Source organism: Meira miltonrushii (genome assembly GCF_003144205.1).
Source record: "Meira miltonrushii strain MCA 3882 unplaced genomic scaffold FA14scaffold_3, whole genome shotgun sequence".
Lineage (NCBI taxonomy): Eukaryota > Fungi > Basidiomycota > Exobasidiomycetes > Exobasidiales > Brachybasidiaceae > Meira > Meira miltonrushii.
In genome coordinates this window covers 1218470-1234706 of record NW_020289945.1, presented here as the reverse complement: position 1 = coordinate 1234706, position 16237 = coordinate 1218470, and the positions used below count along the sequence as shown (strand labels likewise).

Here is a 16237-nt window from a genome sequence, read left to right as displayed (position 1 = left end):
ACTCCACGCAATTGAAGGGTTTGATCCCTGCTCACTTTCATTCTTGACGCAAACGATATGGTGTGAGGCCTTTAAAAAGCAACGCATACATTCATCACTCTTTGATCTTTTCTTCCATCGTTAGATCAAATTCACTCATATCATTATTAAACTATGCCAGAATTCAAACACGGAGGTGGTGGTACAGAAACATACAAGCCACCCGTTTCGCACGGCCCAAGAAGGATTTTTTTAGGTTGGACAGCACTCGTATTCGCTGCTGCTGGAGGTTACTATTACGTTAAGACTACCAACTCAGAAAAAAAACGTAAATACTTCGAGGCTGTTGGTAACAAGAGCGATCCTAATTTGGGAGATCGCGCTTGAACTCTGCAACAAAAACATTCTTCATCATCATGAATGCGGCTACAAGTGATGGTGTGATGCCTTTTCCAGATGAAATCATTCAGATCATCTGTGAATTTGCCGCTGAGCAAGATCAAAGTACAGCTTACGCTTTAGCTTTGACTTCAAAACAAGTTTGTAAATGGACTGCAAAAGCACGTTGGAGAACTATTTCAATCACTTCTCCCAGACAATTGATTTCGCTCTGGAGCATAATTTACGCTTTACCCAAAGAGATTGTAGAAGGATTTTGGAAGCTGTATGATGCTCAAGAAGAATTACAACGAGGAGGGACATGGTCGGAAAAGACTGTGACGGAATTATATCCACTTCAAGTGATTGTGGAAAGGCTGGGAGAATCAAAGCGACGAAAAGTTGATGGCATCTCTTTTCCACCGGGCGGTCACCCTCATGTGTATGTCAAAAATCTCTTTTTTGATCTCGTAAATGATCGGGCAGTGGGAGATAAGTCTTCAAGAATGTTCTTTCAAATTTGTACTTCATTTTTCGAAATTCTTTTAGGTGGAATTTGGCCTGAAGGACTAGCCCTCAATCCATTGTATTTACTGCAACGATGGAATGGCGAGAGCTCCTCTGTGCTGGAAACAGTGTCTATAGGACCTCTTGAGGCGCTTCATTTGAACCATCGATGTGGTCCGGATTTACCCATCAAGGAAATGACGATCACTGTGAACGAAACCTCGGAACGTCTCGCCCTAAATCACACACTACCCGTATCCTTGCAACGCTTACATCTGATCGGCGCAAGTGTTGATTCTCCCTTATCGGGAATGACGCCTCCTTGGTCGCTTTTCAAATCTTTATGTACGCCTTATATGGGAGATCCAACTTCCAAAACTAGCAAACGCAGATTGACACATATTCGATATGACACTCGTCGATTTTCCTTCAAACCTGCTGAAATCACTGCTAAACGTATGGGGCCTCTGTTTCGGGAACTCACGCTTTCTCCGTCGGACACACATCAAACAACACACACTACTGCGAAAGAGGCAACTGCTTCTTTTCAATTTGATGGTCCTCGTCATGCAGCTCCTTCAAAAGGATCAGGTAATGTTGCCAGATTGCAAAGTACTACCAATCTAGTTTCGATTCATAAACTTGCTCAACAAGGTGATCCAATTGCACAATATATGTGTAACATTGGAATTGGTCAGCTTGCTTTCTTACAATTTGCTTGGGAACCTATGACTGGTTCGAAAGAGATGCTAGAAAGTGTCCAACCATGGTACAAACGAAACGCAGACAGCGCTGACACGTCACAGCAAAATGAAACGGATTCAAGAGAAGATGGTAGACAGCATGGCATGCGCGACGAGACTGGTGGGTGGCCTCGGGAAAGAAGGGGTGCCTGGACGGAAAGGTCAGAGAAGTCTATCGATTCATTTGGAGCGGAAATGAGAGAAGCTATCGAAAGCCAGTGGGGCTGGCATGGAGATGGAATAGAAGCGGCAGGAAGGTATTGTAGGCAATCAGAGGAGAATATAGAGGATGGAACTACTCGAGATCCATTTGAACGTAATTCGGCTTTCACACCTGATGGCGATACACTTTCAAAAGAGAAGATCGAAAGCAGACCTGATCTCTACAATAGCGAAATTGCAGAGATGCAAAAAGTGACCGCACTGATAAGGCAAAAGTTCCCGAATTGTAATCTTTCACATCCCAACTTTGCAAACGATAGCGAAAGTCCACTCTGTTTCGGTATCAGAGCCCCAAGAAGTCTGGTTCATCTCGGAGGCAAGGCATCTTTCACGTACCATGATCGACTTCGATTGTTCTACGATCGTGCAAATGGGGGCAAGGGTGCATGGCCTTAATCCCAGACAATCTTCAATGGTTTTGCACTTTAGTCTATTGAGTTGTAAATCATGAAATAATAATCGTACATCATTGTTATTAAAGATGGGGTATTTCTAAAGACGTAAATCCTATTCTTAAGCCATTCTTCTTTCATCAGCTTGTGCACCTATGCGAGCTGACCACATATCAGCACGTAATCGATTGACTTCCAACCAAACCTTTTCTTCCCAAATCGGTTTCTCTGCATTCTTGATGGGGAGCAACCTTCTAGGCTCTGGACCGAGATCGATAGGCTGAAATACTTCAGCAGCAGGTGTGCGGACACGACGTGGTGGTAAAGCAGGCGGAGTATTGTTATTGTCAGGCAATTTTGGAACAGGTCTTGCAGTCTTTGGCAAAGCCGGTGGGCCATTTGCAGGATTGGCAGATTTGGGCAAAGGTGACGGGACTGGTGTTTCATCTTGAGTTGGAATATCTAATGCATCCGTTGAAGATTTCTTGTCTGACGTTTCAGTCGATTCTACAGCACTGATAGAGGTATCAACTGTTTCCTTTCCTTCATTGACTGTGATTGTATCTGCATCCTTCTTGTCAATACTATCTCTTGTGTCTGTAATCGGGCTTTGTTCTTCTTCATCGCTTGAATGTTGACTTTTAGCGTCCGCGAAGTCGTGTTCATCCTCTACATCAGATGCTGTATGAGATGCTGAAACTTTGCGAGATTCCTGTGTGTTAGCTTCTTCGTCCAATGAGTCTTTGCTTTTCTCTGATTCGGCTTCAGCCGTCAGCTTCTCATCTGAAACTTTGCTGTCGTCGTCTGCTTTGGCCTCTTCTACCGCTTCAACTTCTGCCTCATCACCCTTCTTTTCTATAATTTGTGAATCTTTTTCGACAAGACCGCCTTTGTTCAAATCGAAGTCTTTTGTCGGCAAGCGAGGTGCAGGCTCGTCTTCTGTATCTAATTCATCATCCCACGCAAGTTTGCCTTCAAGAACGACTGCCCTTTCAAGATTGCGAACATATCCCCAAAAGTCGCAAATAGCACGTATCCTCTTCAAACAATAATCAGGACATATCAAGTAACGAGCTGAAGACGTTTCTGAGATACGGAATATATGTGTTGGAATTGCAGGTGGTCTTGCGGCAAATTCATCTTCTACCACACCTACAGTTTGAGAATGCCAAGAAGGATTTTCGGTCGTCGGTGTGACTACTGTTGGCTTTTCAGTAGCAGCATTACTCTTACCGCCACTAATATTTCGAAGGGTATTAAAGATACTCGTTCTATTCTTTGTCAAATCCTTTGGTGTTTCACTTCCACGACCTGATCCTTGTGGCGGTGGAGATGCCGTCAGATCACGAACAGGCAAAGAACTGGCCATCGCATTGACGCTGGCCTGCAAAGATGAAGCAGCATTCATCCAACCACTTGCATCGGATAAGTTGCCTCCGCCAGGCAAAGGTACGTTAACGACGGCTTTTCCACACATTGCACACGCTGCAGGAGGTGTTCCGACCGCTTTCATACGTACATCTTCTTCATCGTAAATGCCTCCTCCAAAGATGGGTTCGATCATAAAGCTGCCATCCACAATAGCCGTTCGCATTTGTCTTTTGGATAACCAATTCAACCCAGGTGCATGGTCTAAGCCAAGACATGGTTCACAATCCTCTTCGTTGAAACGCTTCAAGAAGGTGAGAGAGGATAATTGATTTGGGATGTAAATCAATTGTTCCACATTTGCGGGTAACGTAGGAAAATCACGATGTCTCGATACACCGGCTGCAAGAAATGGCGAAGCTTGAAATGGATTTACGCCGGAGGGTCCAAATTGATGCGGAGCAGGCGATCCAGTTCTCGAGGCAATTGGTGTCTCTTCAGTGGACGGTGTAACGTCATGAACAGGGAAGTTGTAGAATGGTGCCAATTGTAAGCGAAGTCGTCGTAAGTGATTGAGGAAGGAGCGTAGTTCGACGTATGGGATGATGTCCAATCGTAGAAATCCATTATTTGCAGGTAATAAAAGAGCATGATCATGATTACCTGATGGTTTACTCAAGAGGCCTGTCGAATGGATTGACTCATTTTGTCGCTCATCAAACGAATCTTGTGAATGCGGAGTCTCTGAAGCGCTTTTTCTTTCATTCTTTTCTACCAATGCTTGTAGTTCTACCAATCGTTTCTGCTGTTCACCAACAATTTCTTCCGTATCCTTTAATCTTTCTTCCATTGATTTGCTCTTTTCTTCAGCTCTGGCTCTAGCTAGTCTTTCAACAGCGACCATCTTGTTCGCTTCACTAAACAAGCTCGAGCTCAATTCATCAAGTTCCGATTCAATCTTTTGCCTTTCATCAACAGCTTTTCCTTTTTCCGCTGTTTCCTGTACCAAACGTTCCATCATCTTTTGCATTTCAGAAGAGACATGCTCTTTCTCTACCAATAAGCCAGTATTTAAGGCAGCCAAATGTTCTTGTCGTTCTTTCTCTAATGATGCAATCTGTTTTTTATAGTTTGCCACCATATCTTGCATTTCCGATAAATCATCTTCCAAATCTCCTATTCGCACGAATGATGTCACGAGTTTGTTGTTTAGGCCTGTGACTTGTGTTGTTAATTCAGTCACTTGCTCTTTAAGATCGTTTGGGTTTGCTGCAAATTCGATAGACTGAGCCGTAGAATGCGAAGGAGTTTCATGTCCTAGAAATGTTGAAGTTTTTGGTGTTGGATCATTTTGAGTGACCGTGTTTGCAGATGGAGGTTCTAGAGATACGTCTTGCATTTGTTTTGATATTCTCTTACTTTTACGTTTACCTCCTCCTGCATCAAACAAAGCGCTTACAGGTCTACTGCCTCCCGCTTCGCTGTCTGATTCCATTCCTAGCAATGTATCTGGATCTGCTTCATCGGCCAAGATTGCGTCTGGACTTGGTCTGATAATATCAGAAGTCGGTATCTTATCTGCACCAACATCGAACGAAGATGCGTTGACATCAACAGGATTCCTCCTTGATGACATTGAAGACATTGTGTGAGGCTATCAATTGCACCCCAACTTGTATGATGACGGGAAGCAGAAACAAACAAGACAGTGATTATATATTTGATTGATTTGATTAACCCCCCTCCCTCCAGTGAGTGAACCTTCCTAATCTTTAGCGTATCTTGCCCTGAAAGGCGTCAAAGCAGGGGGCTCTTGCGCCTTGTTTGGCCTTACTTCATATAATATTTCCTTTTCATAGTGCAATAACGCTGCGCCGCCCGCGACGCTATAGGGTTTACCCGCCCGCCAAATCGATTCTAACTTGCGGGTTGTGTGGTGTAGGCGCTACGCCGGCGCTGAGTGGATGTGTAGAACGTGGATGCGCTGCGTGCGCTTAATTGTCTGGGGTAGCAATGCCTGTACAGAAGTCATTTTCCCCACACTTGCAGATATGATTGTTTGAAAGCGTTTGAAAAAAATAAGGTTGTATTGCAATTCATGCTACAGACGATGAACAGATCCGGGACCATTGGATCATTGTAAACCTTCATTCATTACATACAAACATCGTCTCTCCCACCAACAAACACATACAAGCAAGGAGAACCTCAAATCAATCATCATGGCAAAGAAAGAAGAACAAAAGAAGGATGACGGCAATTTGCTCGCAATGATGCTGGAACAAGCTGATGGTCTCGACTTCTCAGATCCATTCTCTGAGGATAGCGGGGAGAATAACAACCCAAGAAGATTACTTGTGGAAGGATTTGAGTGAGTAAGAAGGGAGATCGAGCTGGAAACTGTAATGGAACTGACAGCGTAGTTCTTTCCTCTCACAGAATCTCGAAGCTATTCACTATTGTAAGTCCTGCATACACCCAGCTCAGGAAGGATCAATCGATATTAACATAAGCTACCACATCCTTCCACAGATTGAATTCGCTTTCCTCCATGCAAAAGACGAAGACGGTATCTTGGCCGGACTGGATATGATGTCACGTCAAGAGGCAATCAAGAAATTGGTAAGTAGAATGAAAAGGCAGGGAGATCCTGAACAATGAGTGCTTATCGTATCTTTCCTTATCTACCCTCCTTAGAACGGCGTCTTTCTCTTCATTGTTACCAACCCTGAAGGTAAAAAGCAAGAATTCTTGGTGGACATGCGTAAAACAGGAAGCTTTTATTTGGGCAAATCCGTTCCAGGACAAAAGCTAAAGCCGGATGTGACTGTTTCAGTGAACGATAAAGATATGGTTGCATTAAGCACAGGAAAGCTTAACCCTCAAATGGCATTCATGAAAGGAAAACTTAAAGTCAAGGGTAACTTGATGTTGGGTCTTCGTTGTCAATCAACATTGCAATCCGAAATCCAAAAGATGTCAAGACTCTGATTCGGATTAAGAACGATATTATTACTCTGCTTTCGTTGCGTAAGACCCTTTTCAATTCCTGTCTGATTTTTATTCTCCTTTACCCTTCTTGCCTTTTACGGCAAATTTTGTATCTATTTATTCGTGCGCTTTGGAATGCTAAGCGGTGAAAATCATTTCCATATTGAATCATCTTCGATGAGCTTTATGCTTGTCTTTTCTCTGATGGTGTGTATGGCGAATAGCACGAATGGAGTATCAACCCTTATGATTTTGAGGACCAAAGGAGAGTGAGCCGCACAAGAGGGAGGAGCGGAAAGCGGAAACCTAAGCTGGGACGGTACGACCATCATGTTTAATGATTGGCAGAGATTCAGCACCTTGCGGCTTTGCACAAAGGAAGTGCTAAGAAAAAACCAATACAGCTGCATCCAATCCGCTGAATATCCTCAGTCGGGCATATCAGGCTTCCTCGTGCTCTATCCAAATAAATGTGTACACATTTCTCGCAAATGAATTGTACATCTTCACATCTTCTTTATTAATTAGAAGCAGCGGGCTTGTATCGCCATTCGCCACGTTCATCGAGACGTTTACGTGCTTCCTTTTCTGCCCACGATCCGATGCTGTAAAGGAGAGAAGGAGGACGCAGTGTTAGTGATAAGAAGGACTTCTTTGTGTACCCTTGCACATCCTTCACTTACTCTTCTTTGGGTTTATAGATATATAGTACAGCTCCCAAAGCCAATCCTCCAAACATTCCAAAGTACCAAATGTTTTCCCAATCGCCCTTTTGACGCTTTTGTCCAGGTGGTGTGGGCTAACAGGTTTAAGAAGGAGAGTATCATGAAGAGATGAGGGAAGGGTCAGCAACACAACTCAGTCGGATCACATTGTCATGTTTGTTACTCACCTTCTCAGCGAACAAGTAGCCTGTTCAACAAAAGATTCGTTATGAAAAAGAGCGATCAAAATCAGCAATGTTGTTTATCTCCATCATAACCCTCTTTCACTCACCTGTTGGTTCGTTGTAACCACCTCCGCCTGAAGCGTTTCTCTTGACGATTAATGATTGTCGTAATGCTGGCTGGCGAAGAGTGCCATTCGCTAGCCTTGAAGCTGCAATTCTTGTGACCATTTCCGTAAGTTTAATGTTGTGCAATGATCGTGATTGTGATGCGATGACAACCATTAGAACTTCTTGAATGGCTAAAGCAACGCATTCGGCCTTCATTGGCTGCAATTCCACTTTAAGCGCGTGTCATCGGTCAAAAGGGCGCACGTGTGGGACAAAGCATTGGCCCTAAACAACATTCCCTTGCTTTTTTTTTCTGGGCGTCAAGTTGTAAGCGTTGCATTTTACCCCAAAGTCTCTTTAAAGGCGTTGCGCTTAGACCTCGTGTGTGTGTATGTATGTAGATCAATATACATGCAACACCCTTTCCCGTCCATCATCCATCATTATAGCCTTTCGGTCATACTTTATCATGTGCTAAGGCAAAGCCTTTCAATAGGCAATCGTACATTATTAACAAAGCATAATGAAGACTGAAGCGACACAGCAGAATAGCTCCTCAAGTGGCGGCATGGGCTCAACACAGCCTATGAGAACGTCATCCACACGTTCTAGCGTACAGCATCAAGAAGGAATACATCCACATACTATGGATCATGCTGCAGAATCAATGGAGGAAGAAGGGGGCTATGATGGAGAAGATGGAGAAGATGACGATGACGAAGGTATGCCGATCGGACAGCAAGGCGGGGAACAGGAAATGTTGAGCGAGACCACAGTAAAGAGTGGCTATCTTTACAAACGCGGAGAAAAGAGAAAGAATTGGAAGAAACGTTGGTTCGTGCTTCGATCCGCAAAGCTGTATTACTACAAGAACGAGAAGGAATACCAACTTTTACGCTTCATCGATATGACAGAGGTACACACGATTGCATCTGTCGAATTGAAAAAGGTGGAACATTGTTTCGGAATCTCAACGTCCAAGCGTCAGTATTATGTCCGTGCAACATCAGCAAAAGAGATGGCGTCTTGGGTGGATGCTTTGCGAGATGTACGAGAACAAGTACGTCAACGCAGTACACTCACTAGAGATATGGCTTTACTCGATGTGGGTAATGTGTCATCCGGAGGCGAGCATCAAGCACCTGCACACGCTTCAGCCACTCCAAAGAATGCGTCTCAAGCCGCAAGTCCTACTGTCAAGCCAATCGATCAAGTAGGCAGCCCGAAAGGCAAACAAGGTACCGGTAGTCAGCCGATCAGCATCATGATCCCCGGAAAGGGCCTATACACCGCTCCAACCCAATCGAGGATCACATCTGCAAATCCCGTTTTAAGTCCCCTGACAGCCACTTCCGATAGTGAAGCCGGTGGACCGAGCGGGGCGGAGCAATTTGGCTTGAGCTATGCTAGTTCCGCAGGACAAAGTTTGGCCAGCAGTCCAGGTCGTTCAGGTTTGTTCCATCACAGTGGTTATGTTCTACATCAGCAACATCAAACACAACAAACGGATTATAGCAGCGGTGGAGGTCACAGCCCACAAAGTCATTCAGGAGGCGATGAAGGCGCGGAAATGATTCGAGGCAAACGTGGCCCACAAAGGGGATCAGGATTCCGAGAGGCGTCTGTGGGCAGCAGTACCGGAGAAGGGGCAGCAACGGGTCTCGCTCGAAGAAGAAGCGATTCACAGCAGGCTGGACATCCTTTGAGCAGCAGTGAAGACGAAGGTGAAGGCGAAGGAGATGATTGGGACGAGGAAGAAGAAGCGGACCTTGCAATGCCACTTCCTAACACTGGAGGACTGAGTCTTATGTCGAGCTTTTCGCATGGACATGGGACGCAAGCATCTTCCAAGCAACCGCAGCCTTCAGGCTCTGAACCCTCTTCATCTGTCGTCACCACTGTCTCGAAGCCGAAAGTGGGTCCTGAATTCTTTAAAGATTCGAGCAAGGTGATTCACCAAGGATATCTGATGAAACAGAGCAACAGGCGGAAGCACTGGAGAAAGCGATGGTTCGTCTTGACAAGTGGAAGCTTATCGTATACCCGCAGCCATATGGACGCAAAGCCACATCGGCAAATACCACTTTCATCCATCTTGGATGCAATCGAATATACATCAAAGAAGGCTAATCAACATTCAGCTCCTCTCAGCCCGAGCTTAGGAGCATTTGCAGGCAGTAATCCACTGGCTTCGTTCGGAAGAAGTCCTTTGTTAGGCGGAGGCGGAGATTCTACCAATGCACTGGAAAGACGAGGATCAACTCAAAGTAAGGGAGCATCAGCGTTACAAACCTCCAATGCAGGTTTAGTACCATCTTCTGATCATGAGCATGGTGCTATTTCGGCTAATGAAGCAGAAAGCGGAAATGAAAGAAGAGGATCAGGACCTAATGCAGGTGCAGACCCTAAACAACCTGCCACGCCGGCGAAGAAGAAGAAAGAGAATTGTTTCAAGATTATTACGCCCAAACGTGTGTACATCGTTTGTGCTCCAACAGAAGAAGAGGAATTGAAATGGTTAAGTGCACTACAGGCATTACTGACTCATTTTCATGAGAAGGATAAGAGTTCTGCTCCTGCTTCTACAAATGCCAATGAAGGTTCACAAGAAAGACAAGAGCAACAAGTCACTTCGCCAATACAGCCCGGATCACCTGCGCAAACACCTGTTGCTTTGAATCGATTGAATGCACCTTCAATTTCCCTTTCTAAACCTATCCGTCAAGGAAGTCAAGATGATACCCGTGCAACAGCACAAGAAGGTCTAAAAGCCACTTGATCTGATCTTCTATACTTGATAGATTTGATGTATAAAATGAAATTGTGCTTCTTTGTACTTAGTCTGAAAGTTCCTTGATTCACTTGGATTGCAGAGCTTGAACGAAGCTTTTTGAGCATACAGTGAATTTAAAGCCTGCTCCGTGTAAAATTTCTTCAACATTCTTCCTGCCATACCCTTTTATGCCTTTGTTTTCTTGAATGAATAGCTTGCTTAGCTGATTAGCTGAAAGCGTTCTGTTCTTCTTAGCAAGCTTGATAAGAGCTCTATCGGATCGAGCTGTCCTTTCTAAAGGTCTTCCTGACCGTTCGGCTGGGAATATTGAGCCGGTCTTTTGATACGCCCGCCAAACGGACCGAACTCGACTTGGTGTTACACCGAACTTTTTTGCCGCATTCAAATACTTACCATTATCTATGGTCACTTGAGTAATAATTTTTGCCTTTAGATCGATATCTGTTTCAGCACCTCGACCCATTTTTGCTCGATTTGGTGATCGAAACCAGGTTTGAAGTATGATGGAGAGGAGCGTGTTGGGAAACGCGTAAATGACTGGTGCTTTCCTCGCGGCACCAGTGCTGCAATACGCGTTATTGTTTATTGAGTGAAAAGTGTTGCTCTTTGTGTTGTTCTTCTTCTTTTTTTTGCTCTTCTGCTCTTTTCTGATCATCATCTCCAAAGATGGACTTTACCGATGCTTTTCCCATTGCCAAAGTGGCACCACATTCAGCATACCAATACTCTCCTGGTTCAACCTTCCTGGCTACCATAGAACACATTTCGCAAGATGAATTGGATGTCAGTATATTGGGACAGCATCCATCAAGTAGCAGCGATGCTAGCACCATCGGTCCAAGCAGGCTAGCTTCATCTTCTTCTCAAAATCGATACAGAAACGGTAGCAAAATGTTAGAATCCTTGGGCACTATCCTACAAATTCGAGTCAGTACCACTCTGCAAGTTGTTCGTGCTTGGACCCTACCTTTTGCTGTTCAATGCGTCAGATGGTCTCCTGATGGATCGATGATTATGCTTTTGGGAAAGAACCGCATTCGCATAATGGCTGTTGATCCACGTACAGCAGCGCACTTCTATTCAGGTGATCAGACTATAGATGGAAATATGGGTCCTGATGCAATCTTTAGCGTTGAGGCTGGAGCGGAAGGATTGATTGGAGGTCAATGGATCAATAACGCAACGATTTGTGGATTCACTTCTGATCATTTACAAGCTATGCTTTATGATATTGAAACGGGATCAGTAGCAGTGATCAAAAATACAAAGTCCAACAAAGCTTTCATCAGTCCAAGTCATTCTTACATCGCCTTCTTAACAAAGCAAGATGGAAATGATTTCGTGACAATCTTGAAATCTTGCAAGAACGTACATGAGGATACGTCTGAATGGCGTGTCATGCAAGAGTTCTCAGCCAAGACTAGTGACTCTTCCGGTATATGCTGGTCACCAGATGAACGGTACTTAGCCGTTTGGGAGGGAATGTTGGAGTACAAGATACAGATTTTTTCACTCTTTGGTCATCTACAAGCTACATACGCGATCGAGGCAGACATCCCGACAACAATGCTACCGTCAGCTTTGCCAACTAATGCAGGCTCGCTCATGTCCCATTCAGCTGCAGGATTAGGGATTCGAGAACTACGTTGGAGTCCAAGCGGCAATTTCATCGTCGCTGGAGATTATTACGATCGCATTCGATTGGTAGAAACGCGGGAATGGAGTGAATGTATCTCGTTCGATCTTTCGTCCATCGCATCTTCAAGAGCACAAACGGATTCTGCCCTAGGCTGGAAAGAACCAAGCGAATGGGAATCTAATGCCAGTGATCGAACGATTCAATCTTTCGACCCTTTTGGGTTGCCTTCCGTTCTTCCGTCAACGCAAGGAGAATTGAATAGGCTAAATCCTAAAGCTGGTATATCGTGGTTGGAATTCAATGGCAGCGGAGATATGCTGGCCGTAAGAAGCGATAATCTCGCAAACACGCTTTTCGTGTTTGCAATTCCATCATCTTCATTCGACGGACCACCTTCCCTTCTAGCGGTGATCAATCTTTCTTGCCCAATCTCACAGGCTTTGTGGCGTCCAAGTAAAACCAAAAGTGAGGGTACAGAATTCCATACTGATGAGTTATCGTTCATGTCTCAAACAAACGCCATTCACACCTGGAGAAGGACACGATCAGAAGCGGAAGACCTGCAAATTGTTGAAGCAATTCCTATTCCGATTGACGCTTTTGCTGCCAAGCACGCATCCTTTTCACCCGACGGACGTACATTGACCATCACTTCTGATGACAATACGTTCTGTTGTGCAATGGACGCAGTGCAATCTAATTCACACTCGGATTATTCACAAAGTCATCTTTGAGACATTTCTGTACTATACATAATCATTCTTGGACACCTCTGCTGACAATACGATGTACTTCTACAATAAGCCTAGTCTTCATCATCACTATCTACGATACGACGACGACGAGCGCTAGCACCAGCAGCATCTGCTGTCGAGGTGGCTTCTGTTTCGGCTCCTGCCGGTGCATCCGTACTGGCTGGTGCTGCTCCATTGCTGGCCTTGTTTGCTAATCTTAGTGCTTCTTGTTTTTCCATCTCTGCTTCCATTCTGTCCATTTCATCTGGTTCATCAACCTCCATCTCACCTTCACCGTCTCCTTCGTCGTCTTCGCCTTCAGCATCCTCTTCGTCCTCATCATCAACGACGAATCCATCATCGTCATCGATTACTGCACCTTCTACATCATCCACAGCATCTAAATCAGCATCCAATGCTGCTTGAGAGGCCGTAGCGCCAGCTCTTGCCGCACCAGGAGCACCATGCTTTCGTACTGCACGTCCCGCACTTGCCCAAAATGCATCATCATCCTCTTCATCTGCACCTCCTTTGGCTGCACGAATTCTACGCTGTTCACGCAATCTAGCTTGTCGTTTGAACTTTTCTTCCTTTTCTGCACGTATTTTAACCAATTCTGGATCTTCTTTCGTTACAGTTTCTTTGACCAGCGTTCCTCTTTGTTGACGAACGGCTTTTGCTAACCTTTGATGAGATTCAGATGAGATTGACGTTGGTCTGAATGTCATACTACCCATAATTGGTGCTTCTGCTTGGAACATATTCACCTGATCTTGTCCATCATGTTTAACAAATAAATGTGTGAGATGTTGAACGGGTTGTGGTGGTATGATGGATGCTGAAGGTGCAACAGTTGCCTGTTGCGATTGAGAAGATGATTGCGTTTGAGGTTGCGACGATGTCTTGTTCTGTACTCTCTCGGATGTAGTTGTGATATCGTAAAATTCAGATCCCAGCTGCAAAGAAGAAGTGCCGTCGCTCCATCTCACCACACGAGCGTTTGATTCGGGTTTACGAACGCCATTTGAGTCACGTTTATTGGACCATCTCCATCGAATCGTGTTACTGGTCGTCAACAAGCTTCGCAATCCTTCATCATCGATCCTGATACCTTCTCTGTTTTGTAGCATTTCATCTTCCAATTTTTCATCAAAACTTTCAACATCGAAAGCCTCGGCACGATATTGCAACAGATTAGGCAAACGTGCGTAAAAGTGGGCTGCACCTCTTCTGACAGGTAAAGATGGAAGACTGAAAGATGCTTCTTGCACTTCACGTTGTTCTTCTTCTGCACCTTCTCGATATCCCATCGGTGCTTCAGCTGACATTTCCCGGAATTCTCTTGGATCGACCACGCCTTGTGATGATGCGGTAGGCGATCTTGATCTTTCTCTAGAAACTGCAGCTGGAGAAGAAGAGTCTACTTTCCGCCTCGCCCGACCGGATGGTTTGATTGCATCTTCATCATCGTCATCTGCAGCTTCATCTTTTCCGAACAAATCGTCATCGTTGTCGTCGTTATCACTCTTTTCTGCTTGTTTATCTACTTTTGGTGAGCCTGAAGGTCCTGCCTCATCTCCTTCATCGTCTGACTGTATAATAGCCCGTCTCTTGTTTGTCTTTTTGATTTCATCCTGATCTGCTGTTGAGCCAGGACTTGACATTTTGATTAGAACAATGGTGGATGGATGTGGTGAACATGGCTTGAATTGTTATCCGCGTTTCTTCTCAAAGTGTTACTGTTTTGGCGCGTAGGCACGTGCGTGTATTGCTTGAAGCATTGTGTCCTTCTCGAAGATTGAATTAACACGATCATCATCAGTAACAATGTAGTGGTTCTTTATATCGAATGTGCAGTGACGAATATTGATGGAAACTGAAGAATGCTACGAAGGCTACCGAAGACTATCAGTCAAGCACGAGCGGCATGTTTTCCAAATTTGAGTAGGCGATACTTCCATGATACTGTTAGCCGTACCGGGATGAACGTACACGTTTTAGGTGCCGGCTCTTCAGGATGCTTATTGGCCTACCATCTTCAACGTGCACGAGAAAGTCTGCCAAACTATTCATACGAAAAGCTTAATTTGCAACTAAGGACACCACCAAGTGACGGACAAAGAACAGCAACTGTTCGCGTCTATAATGATGATGAAACATTGCATGGTGAATGCGAATTGCCATATGAAACGCCTCAAAAACACTCCGAAGATCCGATCGATGTGCTTTTCGTATGTACAAAGGCAGATCAAACAATAAATGCATTGAAGCCTTTGTTACCCCGATTGACTTCCCTGCATCGGTGCGGACCTCCGACGATCGTCCTTACACAAAATGGAATGGGCTTGGATGATGCACTCGTAGAGGAATTTGGTTGGGAGGGAAATGGTGAAAATGTGCCTTTTCTGGTCTCAGGTATCAATAGACATGGCAGCTACTTGTTGAAAAGGTTTGAGACAGTTCACGCTGGACAAGCTTCTATTCCGTTTGCACTTTCTCCAATCACGGAAGCACGGATCGGACAAGATACTGGGATCAAATTGGCAGGCTTAGCTAATCGGCAAGATGGTACGATACATGCTCCCTTTCAAACACTTCAATGGACTTTTGATTTACTATGTACTCCCTATTTGCGTGACAAGTTGGGCTCCAGTGTAGAAAGATTGGCATCCGATCTGCTTATCCTTCAACAACAAAAATTGGTGGTAAATTGCACCGGAAATGCGCTTACGGCAATTCATGATATCCGGAACGATGGTCTTATAAACGATCCAGAGTTACGAAAGTGGGGCGATAAAGTGGTGGAAGAGTGTGCTTACATTATTGGCGCTCGATTTAAATCGAAAATTGAATCGGAGAACAAATCGGAAATTGACGTACCAAAAGAACTTTCACTAGATTCTCTAAAAAAGCAAGCTTGGCATACAATCGAAATAAATGGCAAAAATTGGAGTAGTATGGTACAGGATATGCGTAGCAAAAGAGGCGCAACAGAGATTGATTTTATCAATGGAACGATCGTTCGCTGGGCGTACGAACTTGGCTTACAAGCTCCGATCAATGAAGAATTGGTGAGGTTGGTAAAGCAAAAGACGGAAGCACAGAAACAGTGATGACTTGTATGTATTTTTAATTTGGCGTAAATCCAATCCAATGAACAAATAGGGTGTGCCTGCATTTAGTCGGAGTAACAAACCGAGCCTTGGCCATTGGACGGAACATTTGCGTCCATTGGTGTCATGCGGCTAGAGTGTATAGAAGTAGACATATCCTGTATGTTGCCGCACTTCACGCCAAGTTTCCGCTCATATCGGATGGGAATGATTGTAAGCGAAAGCCAGTAGATGTGTGCAATCTTTTCTCACCGAACAAACAGTTACACTACCATCCTCCTGCTTCATTTAATCATTCGCTTACCCATCGATCACTTTTGAATTTACCACCCATCAAAAGCACAACGCATTCTAAAGGGTGAGCTTTTCATCAGCAACAA

General features: G+C 44.6%; 9 protein-coding genes across 9 annotated transcripts; 5 read left to right on the top strand and 4 right to left on the bottom strand.

Annotated features, from left to right (window-relative positions):
- Positions 1-148: 148 nt before the first annotated feature.
- Positions 149-2283, top strand: FA14DRAFT_64251 (uncharacterized protein). Its single transcript, XM_025502617.1, has one exon. The coding sequence runs from the start codon at positions 396-398 to the stop codon at positions 2223-2225; it is 1830 nt and encodes a 609-aa protein (XP_025353953.1). The 5' UTR covers positions 149-395; the 3' UTR covers positions 2226-2283.
- On the bottom strand, positions 2244-5275 carry FA14DRAFT_161400 (uncharacterized protein). The gene has a single exon (XM_025499104.1). The coding sequence runs from the start codon at positions 5232-5234 to the stop codon at positions 2343-2345; it is 2892 nt and encodes a 963-aa protein (XP_025353952.1). The 5' UTR covers positions 5235-5275; the 3' UTR covers positions 2244-2342.
- A 366-nt stretch (positions 5276-5641) lies between these two features.
- Positions 5642-6735, top strand: FA14DRAFT_161399 (sterol-binding-like protein). Its single transcript, XM_025499103.1, has 4 exons — positions 5642-5960; positions 6029-6050; positions 6122-6211; positions 6287-6735. The coding sequence occupies exons 1-4, from the start codon at positions 5812-5814 to the stop codon at positions 6578-6580; spliced, it is 555 nt and encodes a 184-aa protein (XP_025353951.1). The 5' UTR covers positions 5642-5811; the 3' UTR covers positions 6581-6735.
- A 365-nt stretch (positions 6736-7100) lies between these two features.
- On the bottom strand, positions 7101-7818 carry FA14DRAFT_173421 (uncharacterized protein; the record flags this gene model as incomplete). Its single annotated transcript, XM_025500479.1, has 4 exons — positions 7577-7818; positions 7473-7492; positions 7264-7379; positions 7101-7185 (listed from the first exon to the last, which is right to left on the bottom strand). Exons 1-4 carry the CDS (start codon positions 7791-7793, stop codon positions 7101-7103), a joined length of 438 nt encoding a protein of 145 aa, XP_025353950.1. The 5' UTR covers positions 7794-7818.
- A 138-nt stretch (positions 7819-7956) lies between these two features.
- Positions 7957-10360, top strand: FA14DRAFT_64129 (PH-domain-containing protein). The gene has a single exon (XM_025502616.1). It carries the CDS (start codon positions 8101-8103, stop codon positions 10354-10356), a length of 2256 nt encoding a protein of 751 aa, XP_025353949.1. The 5' UTR covers positions 7957-8100; the 3' UTR covers positions 10357-10360.
- Positions 10361-10435: 75 nt separating this feature from the next.
- Positions 10436-10834, bottom strand: FA14DRAFT_180283 (uncharacterized protein; the record flags this gene model as incomplete). Its single annotated transcript, XM_025500992.1, has 1 exon — positions 10436-10834. The coding sequence occupies one exon, from the start codon at positions 10832-10834 to the stop codon at positions 10436-10438; it is 399 nt and encodes a 132-aa protein (XP_025353948.1).
- A 428-nt stretch (positions 10835-11262) lies between these two features.
- Positions 11263-12744, top strand: FA14DRAFT_147591 (uncharacterized protein; the record flags this gene model as incomplete). The annotated part of the gene is made up of 1 exon (XM_025497353.1): positions 11263-12744. One exon carries the CDS (start codon positions 11263-11265, stop codon positions 12742-12744), a length of 1482 nt encoding a protein of 493 aa, XP_025353947.1.
- On the bottom strand, positions 12738-14430 carry FA14DRAFT_161398 (uncharacterized protein). Its single transcript, XM_025499102.1, has one exon. It carries the CDS (start codon positions 14406-14408, stop codon positions 12816-12818), a length of 1593 nt encoding a protein of 530 aa, XP_025353946.1. The 5' UTR covers positions 14409-14430; the 3' UTR covers positions 12738-12815.
- A 130-nt stretch (positions 14431-14560) lies between these two features.
- Positions 14561-15908, top strand: FA14DRAFT_161397 (uncharacterized protein). The gene has a single exon (XM_025499101.1). It carries the CDS (start codon positions 14628-14630, stop codon positions 15855-15857), a length of 1230 nt encoding a protein of 409 aa, XP_025353945.1. The 5' UTR covers positions 14561-14627; the 3' UTR covers positions 15858-15908.
- The last annotated feature ends 329 nt before the right edge of the window (positions 15909-16237 follow it).